At 30.0% G+C, this 22487-nt stretch overlaps 1 protein-coding gene across 1 annotated transcript in view; it reads left to right on the top strand.

The window, feature by feature from the left end:
* The window catches only part of Cyp305a1 (Cytochrome P450 305a1), a 71841-nt gene that overhangs the window by 23541 nt on the left and 25813 nt on the right, over positions 1–22487 (top strand). Inside the window, exon 2 of the mRNA XM_088237733.1 lies at positions 16690–16944. Coding sequence (XP_088093859.1) covers positions 16690–16944 — 255 coding nt within the window. The remainder of the gene's footprint in view (positions 1–16689; positions 16945–22487) is intronic.

Here is a 22487-nt window from a genome sequence, read left to right as displayed (position 1 = left end):
TTAAACGTCAAATGATGTAGAAAACTGCTTTAAAAATGGATAAAAAACTAATACGGTTTGTTCAGTTCAACCTAAATATGTGTTTTGGGTGATGCTTAAGGTCGCAATAATGCTCTAGATGAAAATCATCATGTTTGATTTCACATGTATATATTTTTTGACGTTTAATCATCAGAGTGGCCATATATGAAGCAAAAATGAGCCGTTTGGAAAAAATAAATATCCCTAAATAAACCACTTTCTAGGGGATACAGAAGATTCATAATTTTACCCCAGGTTACATAAGGTTAACGTGAGATAACCTCAAGTTACCACAGTGACTCGAGGGAGTGTTTTCACAGAGTATTCAAAAGGCTAAGAACAATGTCACATACCTGTTATGTTGCTTAATTGATTGGTTAATTTTAGTATTTACAAAAAATGTGAAGGTACATGGTGCTAGTCAAGGCTATAGATTTTAGATTATTTAACGTATCTGTATAAAAAAGCGAGAACCATTTTTTTTGTTGCCCGTTGTTACTAAAACGACTCTGGGATATTTTACAAAAACACATTAAAATTAAAATTCTATTATGTTCCTAATTCTTACGGTTTGAAGCAGTTTTATTAATTGTTTTTGTTTCATTGTAGTTAGAACGTTTGGCTTCTATGAGGTGTCGGTTCCGAATTCTGTCAAAATGGCCAAGAAATAGATATTTAGTTATTTATTTAAAATTCACCTGTAAATTAAGATACACCTGCCAATGTACATACGAGTAATATAAAAAAAGAGTGAATAATGTAGAAAATATAGGTATATATCAACACCACACCAAGGACGCTGTACAATAAATAAATATCCCAGCACGTCTTGCAGCCGCAGAGCGCATAATTTTTTTTGTGCATATTTTACTGGTCAAAAATATTCCTAATCAACTAAAGTGCTGGTATGAGGGGATTATTATTTTTACAGCGCCATTTTTGTAAAAATCACCTCAGTTATTGTTTTACTGAAAATGTTTTCTTAATCGATGTTCAAAGTAAAAAAAAAATACACTATAAAAGATAAAACACACTGAAAAAGTCTAGATTTGGAAGTTAAATGTGACGTAAGTTACTATAGAATTATTTAATTTACATTTGAATCGGGAGATCGTACAAATTATCGAGGTACACAACAATTTATTTATCAATGAAGTTCCCTATGCTCCATTAAGAGATAAGTGGATAAGTGTAAGAATAATAAAAACACAAAAAATGTTTTTTTTTGAAAATGAAAAATTAATTCAGTCACCACGAATTTTTCGTAATATTTAAGTAAACCTTAACATGTTAAAATATTTATATAAAGACATATGTGTTAAACAGTTTATAAATAATACATATATGTATATAATGCATTGACATATTAATACATAGACATGTCCTGAGCCCTCATAATGATGACACTTAACTCATGTCTAAACGCATAGTCTTGCACAACACATATTTAGTCCTTCTTCGACCGCCAGTTAGGCGTGACGTTTAGAATCGAAACAAAAATGCCTACTCGTGTCACGAAAACGTATAAAAACCTTTTGGATAAACATTGTAAAAAAAGATTGTGTAACTTTTCATTGGTCAGTGATGCACTGATAGGTATACGTTTTTAAGATATAATAAGGGTGATTTAAATGTATGTATTATACGTAGAGAGTGGACTCCTTAGTTTTAGAAAATTATATTTATTTCAGTGCCTGAAATATGTTTACTTGAATAGGGAATTGTTTAGTAATAATTTAAATCGTATTAGTAATAGATCCGATAGTGTACTGTCAGTTCCAGGATGCAGAACTAAGTTCGCACAGAGGCACTCCTTACATGTTGGTCCAAGATCTTTCAATCTTCTAACTAAGGAACTACAAAACATTAAATCACTGGTACAGTTTAAAGTAGGTTTGAGGTCTTGGATTAGAATGAAAGGAACAGAAAGACACATTCTTTAAAAATAATAGTGAATTAAAATTTAAAATAAATCATGTTTTCGTAATATCAGCATATGTTTGTTTTTTCTTTTTTTTTTCTTTTCATGGTCATGTTATACCATATTTATAAATTTATATGCTATAAACTTTTTATTAATTAAAACAGGAATGGCCCACGCTCTGACGCTGAAGTCTTTGGGGGCATTTTTTCCAATTTATGTTATGGCTTAATTTTAAGATGTATTTTTCTTAAGTGTATTTTTGTAATTATATTTTTATGTAAATAATATATGCATGAAAAATTAACAAACAAAAACAAAAAAAAATCTTTGAAGATAAAAAACAGCATGTCGTTTAAGTTAAAAATGTAGAATTGTATGTGTGTTTTATCGCAATGAGCTATTTTAAACGTAAATAAAAAACCGAAGTCCGCGTTAGTCTTTAAAATGCTTTTTTACTTTGAAATAAAAGTTTAAGGTCCACATTGTTTTAGTGCAAAAAACATCACCAGTCCCAGATATGAAATTTTAAAATGTACTTTTATCTTCAAAATAATTATTATTTTACATTAAAATCTCTTTAAAGGCTGAAATTATCTCATTTGGTTCAAAAGTTATGATGTTTTGGAAATCGCACAATCACAAAATGTTGTTTCCTGAACATTTCCGTCTATGTGACTCCCGTGGTTTATCCTTTAAGGTACAGTTATTATCTTTTTGTTACTAAAAATCCGGCGAAAATAAATAAATGGGTCGAAATTGTAAAGATAGAATTTTATTGAGATCCCCAAAAACGAATCTTATTTGCTAACGTTAAAACATAAACTTTTTTATGCATCGAAAATGAGTATCATTCAATTATTGATAGATAATTTTAATGTTAACCGTTGAATGCAGCCATGGTTTAAATCAGTGATTCCCAAAGTGGTCTGTATCGACTCCCAGGGGTCTATGACAACCTGCAGGGGGTCTACGTCAACAAAAAAAATTTGGGGGTCCATGAAATGAAAATGGGGGTCCACGAAAGTGGATCTCAACATACACTGATAGTACTTCTGTACTTGTGGCTGCAAAAAAACATACCCGTTACTTATCCTGTATTATGGAATATAGAGAGTAAATTTTTAATTTCCTTTCCATCGTCATACCTAGTGGAAAGGGGGTTCAGCGCTGTTAACAATCTCCTAACGAAAAAAAGAAACAGACTGGATATCATTGGCCGAGGAGATTAAAGATTAAACCTGACAACATTGACGCCAAATGTTGACAATTTATTATTAAAGCACTAGGTTCATCTTTCCCACTAAAAACATTAACGTATTACTTAGTTTATTTTATGTTACGTTTATTTTATATAACAGATACAAAATTTTATTTTGAGTAGTTTTAATTTAAATTCAATTAATAAATGTATAAAACTTAACATTTGTTTCAACTTTAAGTTTTTAACACTAAACTTCACTACAGTTAGAAATTTATGAAAAATCAATATCAGGTAAATAAGGGGTCTACCAAAAATCGAAAAACATGGCAAGGGGTCTACGACAAAAAAAAGTTTGGGAACCTCTGGTTTAAATAAACAGTACTTAGTAACTATGTGTCCCTGCTTTTTAAAATATTTTACTATATAGGTCATATCCATTTATTATACGTTAATGATACAATGTTATTATTAAAGTACATATAAGAACATGTTTATGTTTGTCCTACTTTGAGGTTTAAAATAAATAAAAAATATATAAGAATAGCCAATTTCCATAAATTAGAGCAAATTTTGTTGATAAATACCCAATTATAATTTTATCTACATTCATTCATGACAAGCAAACTAGTGCTAAAAAAACGTAAATTTATATTTATATTACTACAAGCATTTTCGTCATTTCATTATCTGCACCTAATGGTGAATTTATTTATTTATTTGATACTTAACAATAATACATTATATAATTGAATTGATAATGTATTCCTCACTGGGAAAACCGTTGCCGAGGAAGACATGAATGCATAAATGTTTGGTCAAACAGGTCATAATCCCTGTACGCGTCGTTGATGTATAGAGTACAAGATTGGTAAAGCATATCGTATAGGTTTCATAAGAATGCATCTTTTCCCAGAATCCTAAATTATTATGACAATTTTTCTGAAATCGAAAGATATTTTCTCACTCTAAACAACTATAAAGAAAATGCTAGAATCTTAATTGCAAATAAAAATTATAACTGAATCTGAATGTACCTATTTAAAAATGTTTAACGTTTTTTTTTGTATACATTTTTATTACATTATATGTATTTTATATTTTTTCTTTTGTTTGAAAGAAGAAAGGAGAAAAGACTGTTCTGGGGTTACTCAGTAACTCCGTATGGATAGGCTGACTAAATGATTTTTTAAGACAGAGTCAACAAAAAATAATTAACTAAATAAACTATTAATAAGTTCTTATATTCATAATTAGTGAAATACTTTATTTTTTTTATAAATGGGAATTAAAATGAGTGGCTTTTGTAAAAATAAAAAAAATGTTAAACGACAATTAAACTAATCGATTTAAAAAAAAATTTATAAATCTTAATTTCAGCGCTATGATTTTTTAAAGTTTTCTATGTCTAAAATTACTCCGCATGTCACGTCAAAGGTTCTCTTTTGCATATTCTCGTTCATTTTAGTCGATTAGTCCGTTAACGGCAAGTAAACCGGATATCTATCACAGCTCTCTTATTATTGATTGATTCACACTAACTAGTGACGTCGCTTAAAGTATTCGTTTTTATTAAAATATTTTTTCGTACATTTTCAAGAAACTTTGACGTACAATTTAATGCTCTAATTTTACCACGCGCAAGAAAATATTTTTGTATCCAATTTTCTGTAGGGCTGAAGTTCTTCGTTGCTGTTTTTTACACGCAAACAATGTTCGAGTCCTGAGACAGATCAATATTGTGTTGTCCAGGACATGGAATGATAATGATAAAATTTATAAGATATGTATAAAATGAAATGTTTTTTTAAAAATCCTAAGTCCTTGAAAATAATTTATCTAGATACATATTTATATTATAAAGCAAGTAGGTCAAAACGATTGATGATTATAATTTATAGATTTAAAAAAAAATACGGACGTATTTAAATATGTTTGAATTCGTTACACAAGTAATCAATCATAAGCCTTATCTGAAAATATTTTTATTCTTAGTAGTTTTTTTGTTTCCTTATCATCTGTCCACTATATTAAATGCTCTACATAATTTACGATTATCGAGACAAATTATTAAAAATAATTACAACTTTGTAGATAAAAATATAGTAAAGTACATTCACCTCCGCAAAAAGATAAGAATAGTAATTGAAACATTTTATTAATCCATATTTATTTGTAGTCGGAAGAAATTACTAAATTATTATTTTTATTTATTTATTTTGTTTATTAACGCCCAAAAGGCAATTACAAAAAATAAAATACATGCTAACATACTTAATTATACAGAATATACAGAAAAAAATGTGTGAAATTAGTCAGAAAGGATATAATAAAAAGTGTTACAAAGTAAAAAAAAAACAATAATAACAAAGGTATGAAAGAAAAAACAGTGAGCATATAAACAAAAAATGCAAAGATATAAGCTTATGAAATAAATTCTGTAAAGCAAACACAGTAAATAAAGTGTTACGGTAAGCAAGAAAGACAAATTTAAGTTAAATTAATAAACAAGCAAGCATATATTATCGCGAAAAAAGAAGAAATAAAAATATATATAAATTAAATGAGTATTTGTCAATACTACAATGCAATTTGATATAATAGTAAAAAAAAAAAAACTAATGGACATTGATGTATGTTAAAACAGTTTTTAAACTATTTAAGCTCATTTGTAGGACTTTGAGATTTTGGTTCGTTAAAACGTGATTTTTTTATATATTATTACATCTGAGCATGTTTTTCATTCTTTTTATTAATGCTTGCCTTTAAATTCGTTTCAAAAAATTTTTTTCTTCATTTTTAATATTATTTCCATTTGTAAATACTAACTAAAAACTTTTAAATAACCTTTTTTACTTTAATTTTAATTTTTAAACAACTTCAATTTATGTTTTTTCTTCTTCTCTTTTTTGTACTTTCATTGGAAACCTAACATATAAATATTATATAATATGGAAACTCTACTGGTCCATTAAAGTTAAGTCTAACTGTGTAAAATATAAAACTATGTAACCGTACTGCATGTTTCCCGAATAATAGAAATATATATAAATATATATATATATATATATATATATATATATATATATATATATAAATAAAGATTTGTCTAACGAGATTTTGAGTAAATATATAATTAATAAAATACTTTGTTTTTAGACCGCTTGAATTTATTTCAAAGCACTATTAGTTTCCGAAGTCACAGTTCCTTCCATTTATTTGTAGATAGATGGAGCTGAGCCTTTCGAAATTAGTAGTGCTTTGAAATAAACGCAATTTTAAAAACTAAATATCTCATTAATTATATATTTAATCTTGTCATTCCACAAAGAAGAGGCCCCATAGAGTTAGGGAAGGTTATTATTTTTGTTGTTTTATATGTTTTTATATAAATTAAATGAATAAAATAAAAGTTGATGCCGATTCAATCTATAATAGAGATTTTGTGCATTCAATATTTTAAGTTTTTAGACATTGGACAAATAGTTCTGAATTTAATGTTCGGGGGATTTTATCAAGGTAGATAAATAGACTTTGAATGGGATTATACTGAAACAGGTAGATAAATTTGTATATCTAGGAAGTATGTTCAGTAGGGATGGAATGACTGAGAAATATATTGAAAGGAGGGTGAGTGTCAGGAACAGAGTGAACGGTGCACTTAAATCAGCTTTTGAAAATAAATGTTTGTCGCAAGAGGCAAAATTAGCAATGCACAATGTAGTGCTGGTGCCGACCCTGTGATGTATGGGAGCGAAGAATGGATTTGAAAAACAAGGATGAAAGTTGGCTGAATGCTGTCGAAATGCGATCTCTCAGGTGAATGTCTGAAAAAACTATGTACGATAAATGCACAAATGTCGAGATCCGTACATAACGTAGGACTAAGATAAGCATTATCGATAAAATCAAGAAAAGACGTCTGCGTTGATTTGGACATGTAAAGCGAATGGACAGCGAAAGAACGGTTAAAAGATTTACGATGCTAATGTTGATGGATGTACAAATAGAGAAAGACCGAGAAAGACGTGGCATGACCAAATTAAAGAAACACTTGAAAATGGACATGTTAAAAGTCGGAATATTTCGGAATAGTTGGAATTTATGATTGAATTGGAAAAGAGATCTGTATGCAAAGATATAGTGAGATGGTTTTGCATCCTCTCTGCCTACCTTTACGGGGAAATGTTGTGATGGTTTTATTATTTTTTTATAAATAGATTTATCAACAGAAACGAAAGATCTTGTTTGAGAATGGAATAAAAGTCTCATTCGCTAGTTGAGGTGGTCACGTTATACACCGTGTAACATTTCTATGTTTAAACATCCTTTTTTTTCAACCGGTAGATTTATTTGTCGGAAGCAAGCTGAGGAAGCAAAGAAGCAAACTTAAAAATCTTCATCAAAAACGGAAAATTAGTTATCGATGCCAAAATAAACAATACATAAAAACCTACCTGCCCAAATAGCGTAATTCAAAACCGTCTCTAAATCTTGCAAAAATAGATTTCAATTACACTACTTGATACCGCAAACGTAGCATTGAGTCGGTGAAGCGTAATTAGAAATCTCACAATTCTTTTTTCAAAGTTTCTCGCAAATATCTCAGTAACTCCTTCAATGGAGATTTCTGAGTTTGCTTTTGATACCCTCATATATCAGTTTTGCAAAAATATACAGATATAAGAAGCTTCATTTCATATTACATGCCAGTTGTGAAACTCGTAGAATCTACATTCGTTTATGTACACGAACAATTTTAACCGGAAGACTTTTCCGAAGGTCAGGGCAGGTTTAGGAATAAATTTAGGCGTATTTTTACATAACAACTACGTACCCACTACCTACGTCATTTGTTTTAGATTGAGACGTATCTAGAACCTTAATGAGGTATACTCACGACTGTATATTTTACTTACATAACACCGAGGATTTTTATTGAAGTTACGTCCGTATTACGAACTAAATTCTCGAGCGTATGTAGTAAGTAGCATCTAACGATATTGTAATTTTATAAAACATTCAAGTTTGTCAGTGAAAATTCTTGGTGGAAATTCATTTTAGTTTATTATGAAAATAAAAAACGTGAAAACTTAAATCCAGAAATTTAAACTCAAACTCCAAATTTGTGGATTTAACCACCCGTTTTTTATTTCTATCATAAATTTTTAATTTGTGTTAATTGTTCTCAATAAACGCACAATAAAAATATTTACTAAGTATTGATAGTACACGAACAATGTACCTATTATTTTTTCAAGTACTTATGCCAAAAAAAAACCGTTCTTTATCAAATAACTAAACATAAAAAACATTTTTATTATGTATTAGCTTTTACCGCTGCTTTGCTCACATTGTAACTCAAAGATCTTACTACGGTATCTTTTTTTATCTATTTTTAAATCACGTCTGAAGAAACATCTCCTTTCTCTTACTTAATCTCTCCTCCTTTCCTGTATCCATTTTTTCCCCCTTTTCCATTAAATAATTGTATTGATTTAAGTTAATCTATATACAAATACATTTATTTCTATTTTTATATATATTTGGCTTCTTTATTTTTATTTTTTATTGAATGTTTTGTAACTTGAAATTTAAAACTTTTATTTAATTGGTTGGTTGGAAGAAATTGCCATTTGGCAATAAGCCCTCCAATGTACAATAAACATTATGCAAAAAAGTTAAATAAATAAAATGAAATAAAAGTAATAGGGATAAATTATTTAGGTAATTCATTAGTTGTCATTTATCAATAAGAGTATTTATTCATCAACAAGAATTTTCTCGATGGAATGATATATTTTATCAAGAAGTAGCTGGTCTTCCAACTGTTGCTATAAAAAAACATGATGATCCTTTATATTATGCATCGTTATTCTGTTCATAAATCCAAAATCCTACCACAAAACGAAAAAAAAAACTAACCAACCAAAACCAGATTCAATTAATTAATTTCAAACCTATTATTTTTGACATCTCAACTTACCGCCCACCATTTTCTAATAATTTGTTTCATTTTTACTGTTTTTGGAATAAAAAAAACCTAGCTTATTTCACTTCCCATCTTTCCGGCTATTCCACTGTAATAAATCTAGTCGATCGGTCGCTCCGTTGAGACGTGAAGGATACAAAAACTAACTAAGAAACACACTTTCGCATTTATAATATTATTAAGAATTTAACGGCAAATCCCAGCTTTATGCGTACATTGTGACCGAGTGTAAATAGGAATGTACCATAAGGACGTTCAAGAAAGAATTGAAACCTGGACGGATGTATTATATTTGTACAAAAATATATAACATGCTAAAAAAACCGAACTATTAGATCTGCTTTGTGTTGCAATTCAACGCTGTAATTAGGCCTCTTGGCTTTTTATGTTGCAATAAAGCCCGAGTGCATATACTGTTTCATGCTGTCGGTCGACTTGGGCTCGTATTACAATGGAAAATTAACATTTATCTTCAATTTTATCTACAAGGTAAAATTAAGATTTCTGTACAAAAAATAGAATATGCACATTTTTTAAAACATATTTAATTGCAGGTTACCGAAGAAGATGCTTTAAATTAAAATTTCGATTTTACTTTATACCGTCTCGATATGTACCGATAAAGATAGCGTTTTATAATCGCGGCCCTGAAATCGATAGACAAATAGTAATATAATATGCGCAGTGTGTAGATTTAATAAACTGTTTCAATTGCTTTTCATTGTTAAGTCTAAACATTCAGCATCATTAACCTCCGTCTAACTTGACCTCCTTTATAATACATAGATATAGGAAATATATGTAGGTACCAGTGGCGAATGGTGATTTTATTTACAGGTAAGCTATAAAAAAAATATCATACATTTTTACCTACATAGGAGGTACATAATATAATGTAAGTAATATATTATACTATAAATTGATATTTTTCTGTGGTTCTGTATGATACAACAACTCTCATCCATGAAATCAACTCAAACTATGTAACTTCTTGATATATTAAATGATATAGATATATTATCCATTACTTTAATATATATTATATTCTTTTTTTGTTGATTTAAATGATGCTCTTATTTTGTATTTTTTAATTTTTTTTTTTTAATGCTTTTATATTTTACTATTATTTTGTTGATTTTAATGAAACCACTATTTTGTATATTTGATTATGTGTGATTCTTAATTTGTATAATTCATATTTTAAAAATTATTTCTGATTATCTTTTTTGCATTGTATTCTTTGGAATTTGATTATTTATTACATTTACCTTTTTTTCTAGATTGTGATTCTATGTCATTATAATTTGATCTAATTAATTTTACTATGTATTTTTATTGTTATTTATTGTGACTTGACACGGACATGGCCTAAAAAGCCTTAATAAGTTCACAAATATTTAGTTTTGTAATTTTGAACGAATAAATAAATAAATAAATAAAATAAATAAATAAATATTTAATTAAAAAATAAATACCACTATGAATTCAGTCGATATTAGGTATACAATTAAAATGTCAACTGGCCGCATTGTTCTAGTAATTAATAGTGCTAAAATAGGCCGCGTGGAGCGCTATATGTCCTGCAATATGACGCATGAAAGTAATTATGGTCTTATGTCAAAAGTACCATCTTAAAGAAAAATAGTCCTTAAGAAACAGTGTATGAAATACTGTTTTCCAAATCAAGAATCTTCAAAAAATTTGTGTAATCTGCAAGTTTAATCTAGGAGAAAAAACCCGCACTGGGGTTAATACATTCAAAATATAGTATACTTATTTGTATGAAAAAATAAACTGGAATAATCGGCTAGTTTCTTGGCTCACCGCATGCGCTGGGAGCGCTTTATTAAAATTTATATTTATATTACGATAAAAATACAAACGGTGGAAATGATTTAAAATAAACGTTATTATTTGTTTGTTTCTCTGTAAATAAAGTTACAACAAAATATTATTATGGTTAGTCAAATATAATGGTAAGCTGCGCATAATCGCTTCTATACACGGTTTGCCCCTGGTAGGTACTAGGTACATAAATAAGCAGTTCGCAAGGGTTAAAACGCAGAGTTAAAAAAAAGAAAGAAAGCATATTTAATATAATGGTTTCACAAACTTGTTACATTGAATACGCATTAGAGCAGTGGAGTCCAACCGAATTTGCACCAAGAGCTACTTTGAAACCATTGCCATCTTCGCTTGCACCGCCGAGTTTAACTCCAATCTTAACTGCTTAAGGCTCGTTTTACTCTTCCTACATTATGTATTCTACTAACTGATATTTATGAATATACTTAATTTTATGAATAAAATTAATTTATACAGTCAAGTAAAATAAAAGAAACTTCATAATATAGCTCATTCGTTTTATGTACAGAAAAAAAAAATTTAATGTGATATTTGGCTATTTACATTTTCAGGTAACTTCCGAAAATCCAGTTGCTCTGATGTGCATGCCAAAATCATGTTGTTTTTTACATGCTCGTCAGTCAACATGTTTCTGTATTTTTTTAAAATGATTTTTAATTTGGAGAAAGCCTGTTCACATAAATAGGTTGACCCAAAAAAAGCTTTGACAATTAGTGCAATTCGTCAAAAATTACAACAAACACTTTGCTATTCGATATAAAGTATTCTACTGTCCATCTTTTTGTTTACGGGCGCCTAAAATATATGTCGCAAGCTTCCAGGCGCCCGCGAACTACCGGTTGGACACCACTGCATTAGAGCTCGAGACTTGAGACGGTCGCATACGATTAAGTCTACCCAGAAGTCTATATTGCATAAGTTCTATTATTACTTGAACATGGTAATCGAGAAAATTACATGCTATTATAATTCATATTAGCTACTTTATCTAAATGAAGTGATAATATTCTAGTGGGTGCAAAATGCATGTAATCTAAAACAATAATGATCGCGTGAAAAATATTCACCTATTCAATGTCTTTTGTAATCAAGTTTTTTTTGGATTTTATAAATTTTCAGAAATATTTTAATTTTTCAGCCATTTTGAACAAGTTGTTAATAACTCAGTCGGGTTCGAACTTTGGACTACTGATCCGTGTGTCCACAATCTAGTCATGTGACACAACCAGACTAAAAAATTAATTTCTTATTTATTTGATTCAAATAACTGCAAAATTGTATCTTTTATATCCACCGTGATCAGGTCACCGTGACCCACAATAGGGAAATATCACATATTACGAATACCGGTAAAAACGCTTTAAATGGATTCAGAAAATTTAATTATATTTTCCAAATGAATATTGTGGAGAAATGTTTTCAGACATAACTTTTAAAATATGTCCCTAGAAAAACGCGACATGTTTGGCATTGATAATGGTGACGTCAAAATTCGTGACGATGTTCTATAAAAAAATGAACGGATACGAACAAAATTAACACGAATGGTGACGTATTAGGGGCGTGGCCAATGCAATGCCCGTTTTCGCGGGAATTCAACATTGTCAATTTGAAAATATGTTCTATGCCACTAATAAGCAGTAAAAAATTTTTTACTCAACAGTATTTCATATCATTCACTTTAAAATTTTTTAAAAAAGCCAAAAAAGAGAAAAATTGATTTCATTATTTTTAATATATTTTACCAATTGCTTATATCTTATACATATTCTAGAAAAATAATAGAGGTTCGCACTTTCGCAGTTGGAATCCTTTCAAAATAGAATTTTAAAATGGACCTTTGCAATTGGTTTCAAACACATTTGAAATAGTGAACCCGATTTTTTCCGAATTGTGGTCTTTGACCTAAATAGGGTCGATATATAATAAGAAGAATAAATTATATAAAATATACATACAAGTCAATGGAGTTAAGTTATTTGTAAAAAAAAAACAAAATTAAATTAATAATAACAGTTAAACCAACAAATTACAAATACTCAAAGGGTGTGAATGATGACAAATAAAATAAACTTAACAGTCAAATAAGGAAATGGTAACAAAGAAATGTGAATGAGACACAACATATTTATTTATTTATTTTTACATAAACGGCATAAATTGCCTTTAACATACATTAAACATAAATATGAAGAAAAAAAAATACATTTTTAAAAACATAACAAAAAATTATTAAATTGCATAACTATAACAATAGTAACAAGTAGGTAAATACACATAAGCAACCAAAAATATTAACGAAATAAATACATAAATATGAAAAAACAAAAAAAGCAAAAACATTTTTAAACATAAAGAAAGGTTTAAAAATAATATTGCGAGAGAAAAAAGAAATCAGACTCGTTTTATAACTATCAAGTCCAGAACCAAATATATCAGCCTTGTCCTCATACTGATTGCCATATCTATGGAGCCTAGGGATAGGCGAGTGCATGTGATAGTTGGTTCTAAAACTTGCAGAACAAAAAGGAGATCTGTGGCGGGTATGTCGACCAGGTACACGGAAACACACCAACTCCAGCAAATCTGGACAGTCAATTAATGAATTGATCACCTTAAAAAGTAATATTAGGTCAGTTAGGATTCTTCTATCAGAAAGTCTTATAAGATTTGCTGAAGAAAACAATTGATTATAATTAAATAAAGCAGCTGAAATATGAAGTTTAAAATTAATATATTTTAGAAATTTCTTCTGGACGCGCTCGAGTGAATCAGAATGTACACGATAATGGGGCGACCAGACTGGAGAAATATATTCTTAACGACTTAATAACGATAACTTATAACGATATAATTAAATTAAACCTGAAAAAAATAAGGATAGGTACTATTTTAGATATGTAGGAAATACAATGAGCATTAAAATAAGTCAAGATAAAAGAAAAATTACGATTGCATAAAAAGTCATGATAACTAATAAATATTTATTATTACTAATACTTCTTCGAAGAAATAACATGATTTTAAAATTTATCCTTATGTTACATTATATATGTAATACTAAAATAGTGATTAATGTAGTACTTACTGTTATTCGGAATATGATTTATTACTCTTATTTCTTACTACAGTATTTATAGAGTGAGTTTCTAGAAACCATATCTCAATAAAATTATCATTTTTATTATGTTTGTACTTTTTTTTATCGATTTCAACGATACTTTTATTTTATGTAATTGATTATGTATGAATCTAAATCTGTATAATTTGTATTTTAATATTTATATCTGATTATTATTTTTATACATTGTCTTCTTTTGAATCTCATTATTTATTACTTATACTTTGTTTTTCTGGATTGTTATTCTATTGCATCACATGTCATTATAATTTCATTTAATTAATTTTAATATGTATTTTTTATTGTTAATTATTATGGCTTGACACGAGCACTGCTAAAAAACCTTCAGTTCGTTATTATTTAAACGAGTGTAGTTTTTGATCAATAAATAAACAAGTGTGGTATACTAGCCAAACGCCTTGAGCAAAGCCTCTTTATAGGTGCGTATCCCACTCTCCAGACATAATACACACAGATTTTCAGCATCTTTTTTCTATGCAATGAAAAGGAAATAAAAAACTTCTTATTCTGTGAATTAAGGCAATAAGCCTAAAATGCAAAGCCAACGTAATGTTTCTGTTCAAATGTAGGAAGTATGCGGATATTGGCATTCTCACATTAAGCACCAATTAGGGGGAAAATCAAATACCAAAAAATAATTTAAATAAATCAAAAGTAAAATGCGATACATATGAAAGCAGAGATAAAAAAGATATAATCAGTAAGAAGGAAACCAGTTAAAAATATTTATTCAACAAAAGATTAAATTTTTAAATCTTCCGGTACTTCCTAAAATTAAAAAAAGGTTATGTTCTTTGCAATCTTTTTCTTTAATGTACTCGTATTAGTGTTGTGATGAAATGTAAATTTGAAGTGTACATATATACATAGTTTAAAAATGTTGATAATTAGTATACAGTTTATTGATAATTAGATGTACTCGTAAGTTAATAATATTTATTAATATATTTCACATTAATATATTTTAATGTTTGTATTTTAAGACCAAATATTTTTTTTTTTAAATAATCATTATTGAAAGATTAAAAATATTTTATTAAAATAATAGTCGGTGAATTTGGTGGATCATTTAGTTGTTATGATTGCGGCGGAATATGTCGGTGATTCTAAAGCCGTTCTTTTTGTGTTAGTCTTATTTGTTGATTTTTTTCATGTCCGGGCGGAAGGTTTCGGTGCAGTGTGGAGAAAAATCCAAAAAAGAAAAATCGAGTCGGGAAAATTCAACCACGTAGTATAATTTTTGGTGTTTTCGCTTTACTATACCTTGATAAAGAAGCTTGTATAGCTTTGAAACGAGTCTATAGAAAAAAAATAATAAGTGGTTAAAAACAATTTTTTATTTTTTATTTTATTACAATGAATAACGAAAAAGTTAGTATTTCAAATATAAAATGTATATTTACACAGTATTAAATAAAAATTAATGAACAAAATAATCAAAAGTGCAGTCTGGAATACAACATATTTAAGAGAGAAGACAAAAATTGTATTTATAATTCTTTTTCATATGACACTCATTGAAAACACTTTAGGAATATTTATTGAGCAAAAACAAAAAAGACATCATTGTAGGACGTTCTGGTGCACAATTTTTTTTCTTTCTTTTAATTATATATTTATATATAAATCGCACTCCTAGAAGTACACTTTCGTAAGTTTAAATTCAGTGCTTTGGAGTTAAAAGCTGTTTACACGTGGACAATACAATACTGTTCCGAGATAGACGGGCGGGTTATCTCCGCGCCGCGCCGCTTTGTCAACCTCCATCAAGCTAAAATCAGTAGATTCAGAAAAATAAATCGGTAGATTTCGGTAGATTCGTTATCAGCTGGAACTGTTAACTTGTATTTGAACTGTTATTTAAGAAACAGTTTTAAAAAGCGCGGTTTAAAAAGTGGCGGAGGGAGGGGGTGGCTGCAATTATGTCATAAATATATAAAATTTTTCAAGATGTTTAAAAATCAGTATAATTACCATTGAATTTGATAGATCGGTAGATCTCCCTATGGCTACCATAGGGGGATAGAGGGTTTTGAAAACAGACGACTCATATTATACCCCCCGTATGAAAAATGCAGTATCTCAGTTATATAGGTTTCTGAAAAGAACGCGGTAATTGAAAATAATGTTTTTTTGTTGTAGTTTCAATACTACGCATACCATTACTATATGTCATATATCAAAAGAAAGGAAATCACTGACAGATTAATTAAGTTTTAAAATGAAAATTAACATTTAAATTTAAAAGATAAACAAAAATCTAGTTATTGTAGTTTTGACCTGACTCTGGGTTTCACGGTTCCTGAAGGAATATTGATATGGGTGTTTTCTGAATCCGTATTTAACAAAATGACGTCAAAAATGCTAGATACTGCAATCTTTTTGAGGACGGCAGTATTATGCTACGAAGTCATTTTGTGCGATTTATTAAATCTGTATTAAAAATTGTATTTCGTTGTAATGTAATATTTTTCGAAATAACTAAACTCTAAATAAAATATACTAGCTACCAAAGCTTTGCTGACCTTGATTTATCTTCTTTCTAGGACCAATATGGCTGCCTTTCGTCGGCTGCTCCCCCGCAATAAAGCGCCTCACCATGTCCTTGGGGGGTCAGCACCACGCCGTTCAAGAGTTGGCCAACCGCCACGGGACCAAAGTGCTCGGGACCAAACTTGGCGGTGACCGATTCGTGTTTGTTTTCACGGATGATATTGTGAGGAAAGTTCTGACTTCCGAGGACTATGAAGGGAGGCCGAACACGTTCTTCTTGAGACTTCGCTCCATGGGAACTCGAAAAGGTACGAAGAAAATAGAATATATTTGTCGCTATACCATACCATTTTCGACCATTGCAGGAGACTTATTTATGTAAAAGGGTAGGCAGATAGGATAGAACGCAGTACCACTCTGTCTTTGCACATAAATCTCGCTTGCTCTAAACTCGTACATCTTTTAAGGCACGCCCACCGATTATCTGACTTTTGATATGTCTATCCTAAGTATTTGTTGGATTAGGTCATGCCACCTCTTTCTCGCTCTTCTTCTATTTTTGCATCCATCAACATTCGCATTGTAAATATTATTAGCCGTTCTTTCGCTATCCATTCAGTCAACTCCTTTCTTGATTTTGTCGGAAATGCTTATCTCAGCCTTACATAATGTACGGATCTCGACATTTGTTAGGTTCGACCGTAGGTAAAGAAAAAATATTATTATTAATATTAGGTAAGATAGTTACACATAAAGGTCCCGTGGTTAGTGTTGTGGACTAACGGATCAGAGGTTTGAGGTTCGAACTTCAGTCTACCCAAACTTGATTATCATTTTCTAATAATGAGTTATTTACAACGCGATGAAAACGCCCCCGAAATTGAAGTATTCGGGTATATCAAAATAATATTAATAATACTTTAATTGTAAAAGGGTCTTTTCACATTTTTTTAATTCTTTTTATTTTTTAATCAGAAAAATATTGCGATGGTAAGAGTATTTATATTTTTTTTGTGTGTCGTCGGATAAATTTTCTACAAACTTTGAAAATATGCATATTTTGAATTACTTGAAAACGATACGATTCGCTCCTTGAGGGGCGTGGGACGAATGACACGTATGACGTGTTGACGCAAAACATGTACGCAATGTTTAAAAGCGCAGTCGGCTGTCATAACGCGGACGTCAAAATGACGTAATGCAAACTGCGATCCGTTTTGTATATGCTCATTAGAATCCGAAAATTTAAAATGCACACTTATTTTGAATACATTTATTTAAAAAATCTTTATTTACTTATAGGTTACAGATTATTTGAAACATAAGTCCCAACTCCATGGGACTAAAAGTCCTGTGTTGAGTTGGGACGAGCAATTAGTTGACAAAGACACGCGAGTATCGAGTATATCATCACAAATATTATATTATTATTTTTTATATGTGCGTTCATGCGGGTGTGCGTGGATGGCTTGGAGTGTGCATTCGGTATTTTTATTTATTTTAATTTATTACTAACGATAATCTCCATGGAAAACGAAAAGTTAACTATCAAATTATACAATCAATATAGTATAATGTTTCCGCAAATCAAGTTTTGTCAAATTTCCATTAAAAATAAACGTAAACATGGCATTTTTCAATAAAAATGATAAAAGCGCCATCTATAAATAATTTGTTTCATGTTTTCGTTTAGAATTACTTTAAATTTAGTAATAAACCAAATCATAAATTTGGAACGATTTTGTTATATGTAATAGAGCAAGGGCTCCTCTAGAGCATTATTACTCTAAGTGTGAGACACACTTCTGGTCAAACAATAAGGAAAGATCTCAGCAAAATACTTGAACGAGGTTTTCCCAGAGCACGAATTATTTTATATACAAAACCCACATTTTGGAAAAGCGTATTAAGAGGAAACGCGGACTTACTATTCCTTGTTCAAACGTATTCTCCTATTTGCCCCCTGGATTATGGCACTATAGCACTGCTTTTTTACAAACTAGATATTTACTATTTGCGTGTCTTTATTGTTTTGCTTTTTTAATAAATTGTTTCTTATGGGATATAAAACCATCCAAAAATCCTCAAAAGCGCCCAATTTTATCTGCCGTCTTCAGACGTAGGGTATATGAATATAATGAAATTTTAAAAACAGGAAGACTGCTGACATAAAAAAAGACATTCTTATACTGTTTTTATAAAGAAAACAATTCGGTTTAGTTTAGGGGCGCGGAAAACGGAGCGACGAAACCTCGATTTTGGTTATGCATCAGTCCGACGTGTAGTCGTCTTTTTGCACAATATCGGGGAGGAATCCCATGTCCGCTCCCTCCTTGGAGCATTTGATGTCCACAAAGGGCCTCCATGCATCTTAATCGGCCGCCAGCTACTGTGCGTCCTCCTGAGTCAGGTTAGCGTTCTGTCTTTCTGAAATAAACTGCCTTAAAGAAGACAAGCGTGGTTAAGGCTCTCATGAGGCATCCGCAGTATATGGCTCAGCCAACCGTATCGCCTTAGCTTGATGACATGTTTTCGAAACTGTAATTATTATTTTTAATTTATTTTTAAATGTCGCTTTTAGGAATGTATTATGTATTTTTAAAATCAAAAACTTTGTCCAAAAAACGGATTTTTAAAAATGTATGAAGTCTATGTAAAAACTAAAATATGTTATATGCAACTACTATGGAGAACAGGAAGTCAAAATGATATAAACAGACTACAAAGACAGCAACTAAAGAACTCTTTAAACAATCCAAGCAATTACATGTAACTGAACTCTTCATACTAGAATCCGTAAAGTTTATTCATAAATTAGCCACTGATGATTGTAGACGAAGAACCAAAACTTGGAAAAAAATGTAGTAAATATGGACACAATACGAGAATATCAGAAAAATATAATATACAACTTTCTAAACAAGACAAGGACAGTCGAGACTAATAAACCAGGGACTGAAATTATACTATAAACTACCAGACAAAACTAAACTAAAGACTCAGACAACCTTTACAAAAGACGTTAAAAATATTATCATTAACAGTAGAATATTAATTTCAAAATTAAAAATATTTTGTTAAATGTATGTAAGGGTTTAAAAAAAATTTAAAACATGTATAACAAATGATCCCAGATACGCTTTGATTGGTAAAGCAATGTAGTGCCCTATACACCATTGGGTGCGGATAAGGGGGTTATGATGATACTTCCTCTAAAAAAAATTCGTTTCATAACTTTTTATAGAGGTTTTATCTTTCTTAAAATATAATATATATTATTCATCTTAATGAATTAATTACCTAAAGGGTAAAATCTTATTTACAAATATTTGAATATGCCTTGAGTATTGTTAATAATGTCCTGTTTAAATAAAATATGATTAAAGAAAAATTCGTTAAAAAAATCCATTTTCGGGTGGAAAATTAGATGTAAATTTACTTGGTTCCATACCATGACGATTTGTAAATCATATAATACTTATCATTCAAACTGAAGTGGTTAATTAATAATTGATAAAATCTAGATATTTAAAAAGATTTGCCCTAATTATGGAATAATTGTTTTAGAGATATGATCTCAGTAAATTTGTCACATGCTTTATTTATTTAACTACGACTTTATTAATATATACATAAAGGTACCAGTGACGTGTCCTATGATTAATGTAAAGGATTATTATACGAATCAGGAAATTGATCAGAAAATTAACCAAATTTTAATTGCGAAAATATTTTGCCACGTAATACACGACAATGTTGAAATTTTATACGTGAATGCTACAATTTAGAACACGTCCTAATTTCGAACCGAATTTTCATTCAGATTCTGCAGGCGCATACAAATACTATGCAAAAATCGGATAAAAGATCCTTAATTTCGACGAAATCCAGTAAGAATACGCCCATCTTCTAATTATTTTTGATTCGGGATCTACGCGCGTGAAGACTTTTTTTTTCACACTATAAACAATAGTAAATAATGAAAATAATGTGACTTCACTGGGGTTACTCGTGAAGACACTTATCAATGTATTTAAAAAATATATTTACATGTGATAATACACAAAGAAGACTTACTACACAGAGACAGATTAAAAAATGTTTATACGCTTTTAAACACTACGTATTAATGTTCATATTTAATTTTTGTATAACTAGATTATTTATATTGCAAAATGAACAATTAAAAAACAAAAACATAACATAAACTATACCTTCGTAGAGCTGGTGATTCAATATTGGATGGGGCAAAAGAGATAATCTATTTTACTTTTACCCACATCTACTATCTATTTTGTAAAGCCTGATTAAATATTTTCAAAAAAATGTTACTAATTGTTTTAATGAGCAGTAGAAGTATGTTATAGAGTTTAATTGCATAATACTCAAAATACCTGTGTCAGAAAGTGGTATTAGTTTATATTTGTTTAAGTTGTCTTTGTGTTGAGGATCTAGTTATTATTTCATATCATTCCCTTTCCGCATCTAATGATGCATACGGCACTGCATTGGTACATCAATAGCATCGTATCTTGATCATTTTTGTTACATGCAGGTAAGATGATTAGTCTTATGCTTCAGGTACCAGTCCAGGAACAATGAAATATTCTTATGTAAAAACACCCGTTTGAATATTTAATATTCCATCAACCAAGTCGGAAATCGAACCCGAGACCTCTTGCGTGGTAGGCAGACGCACTGACCATTACACCACGAGGCCACAAGGCTATGAGGCCGTGGATTGTGCGCATGACGCGTACTTATTGCGTATTACTGACTTATTACACATGGACACAAAATAATTTCTAGTCAGAAAATAATCCCAGTAATACACGAAGTTGCTCTCTGGAGAAACTAAAAAATGCTACAAAACTCTACTCTGGCTGGTAATTATGGTACCAAATGCTGGGTTGGAAATATGTCATTAGTATTTGAAAGGAAAATATTAAAGAAGATTTTCGTGCTGCAAACAAAAATAAATATTTTTACATACCTAGTAACAAATTTAGCCTCTAATTGGAATACAATTAAAATGACTTTTTATACCTAGGAGTTATTCTCTCTACCACTTGTTTTGAAATGTTTATTATATTGTTGCCTTTATAAGATATATAAAATAAAATAAATCAAAATGTGAAAGAGACGGTTTAAGCGTGAACTAAAGGCACAGTATAGCAAACCCGAAAATAAGGAGATTGCGATGGTTGGCCCATGTACACAAAATAAATAATAATAAGCGTACCCACTAAATTATTAACACCGCTTCGAAAGGCAGACGAAGCAGAGACAGACCAAAATTAAGGTGGCTGTAGGGTGCGGAAAGTTATATGAGAGCAATTTTCCTGACGAACTGTATAAGAGCCGCAAGGTGCAGGGAGGAATGAAGACAGATCCTGGAGGAGGCCAGGACCGACAATGGGCTGCAGCGCCGCTGATGATAAAAAATACACGATGTACTGTTAGTTGCAAGATTTCATACTCAAAACTCTGTTCAGATTTCTGACAAATTCCTTGTTCAGTTTTCTAATCCGTGTAAAACGGCTACTAGGTACTCATGTTGGAAAGACTTTAAATTGCTCAGAGGTTTTATTATTAGTGCTCACATTACAACAAAAATTTTAATTTGTATCTTATCGCAATATTTTAAATAATAATCTTTTAAGCCATACTGTCATTTAAAAGGTTAAATGATTTTCCGGTATTATGACGCGTAGGTATAGTAATAATTAATAATTATAATTATTTCTTATCATTACTAATATATCTGCCAAAAAATTATGTCGACCTTGTGGTAAGATAGTTATGGCTATTTTCACACCATAGTAAAAATCCACCAGACAAAATAACAGGG

This window comes from Micrasema longulum, unplaced genomic scaffold (genome assembly GCF_059751315.1).
Source record: "Micrasema longulum isolate JH-2025_06_02 unplaced genomic scaffold, ASM5975131v1 h1tg000107l, whole genome shotgun sequence".
Lineage (NCBI taxonomy): Eukaryota > Metazoa > Arthropoda > Insecta > Trichoptera > Brachycentridae > Micrasema > Micrasema longulum.
This window is presented reverse-complemented; position numbering and strand designations above follow the sequence as displayed.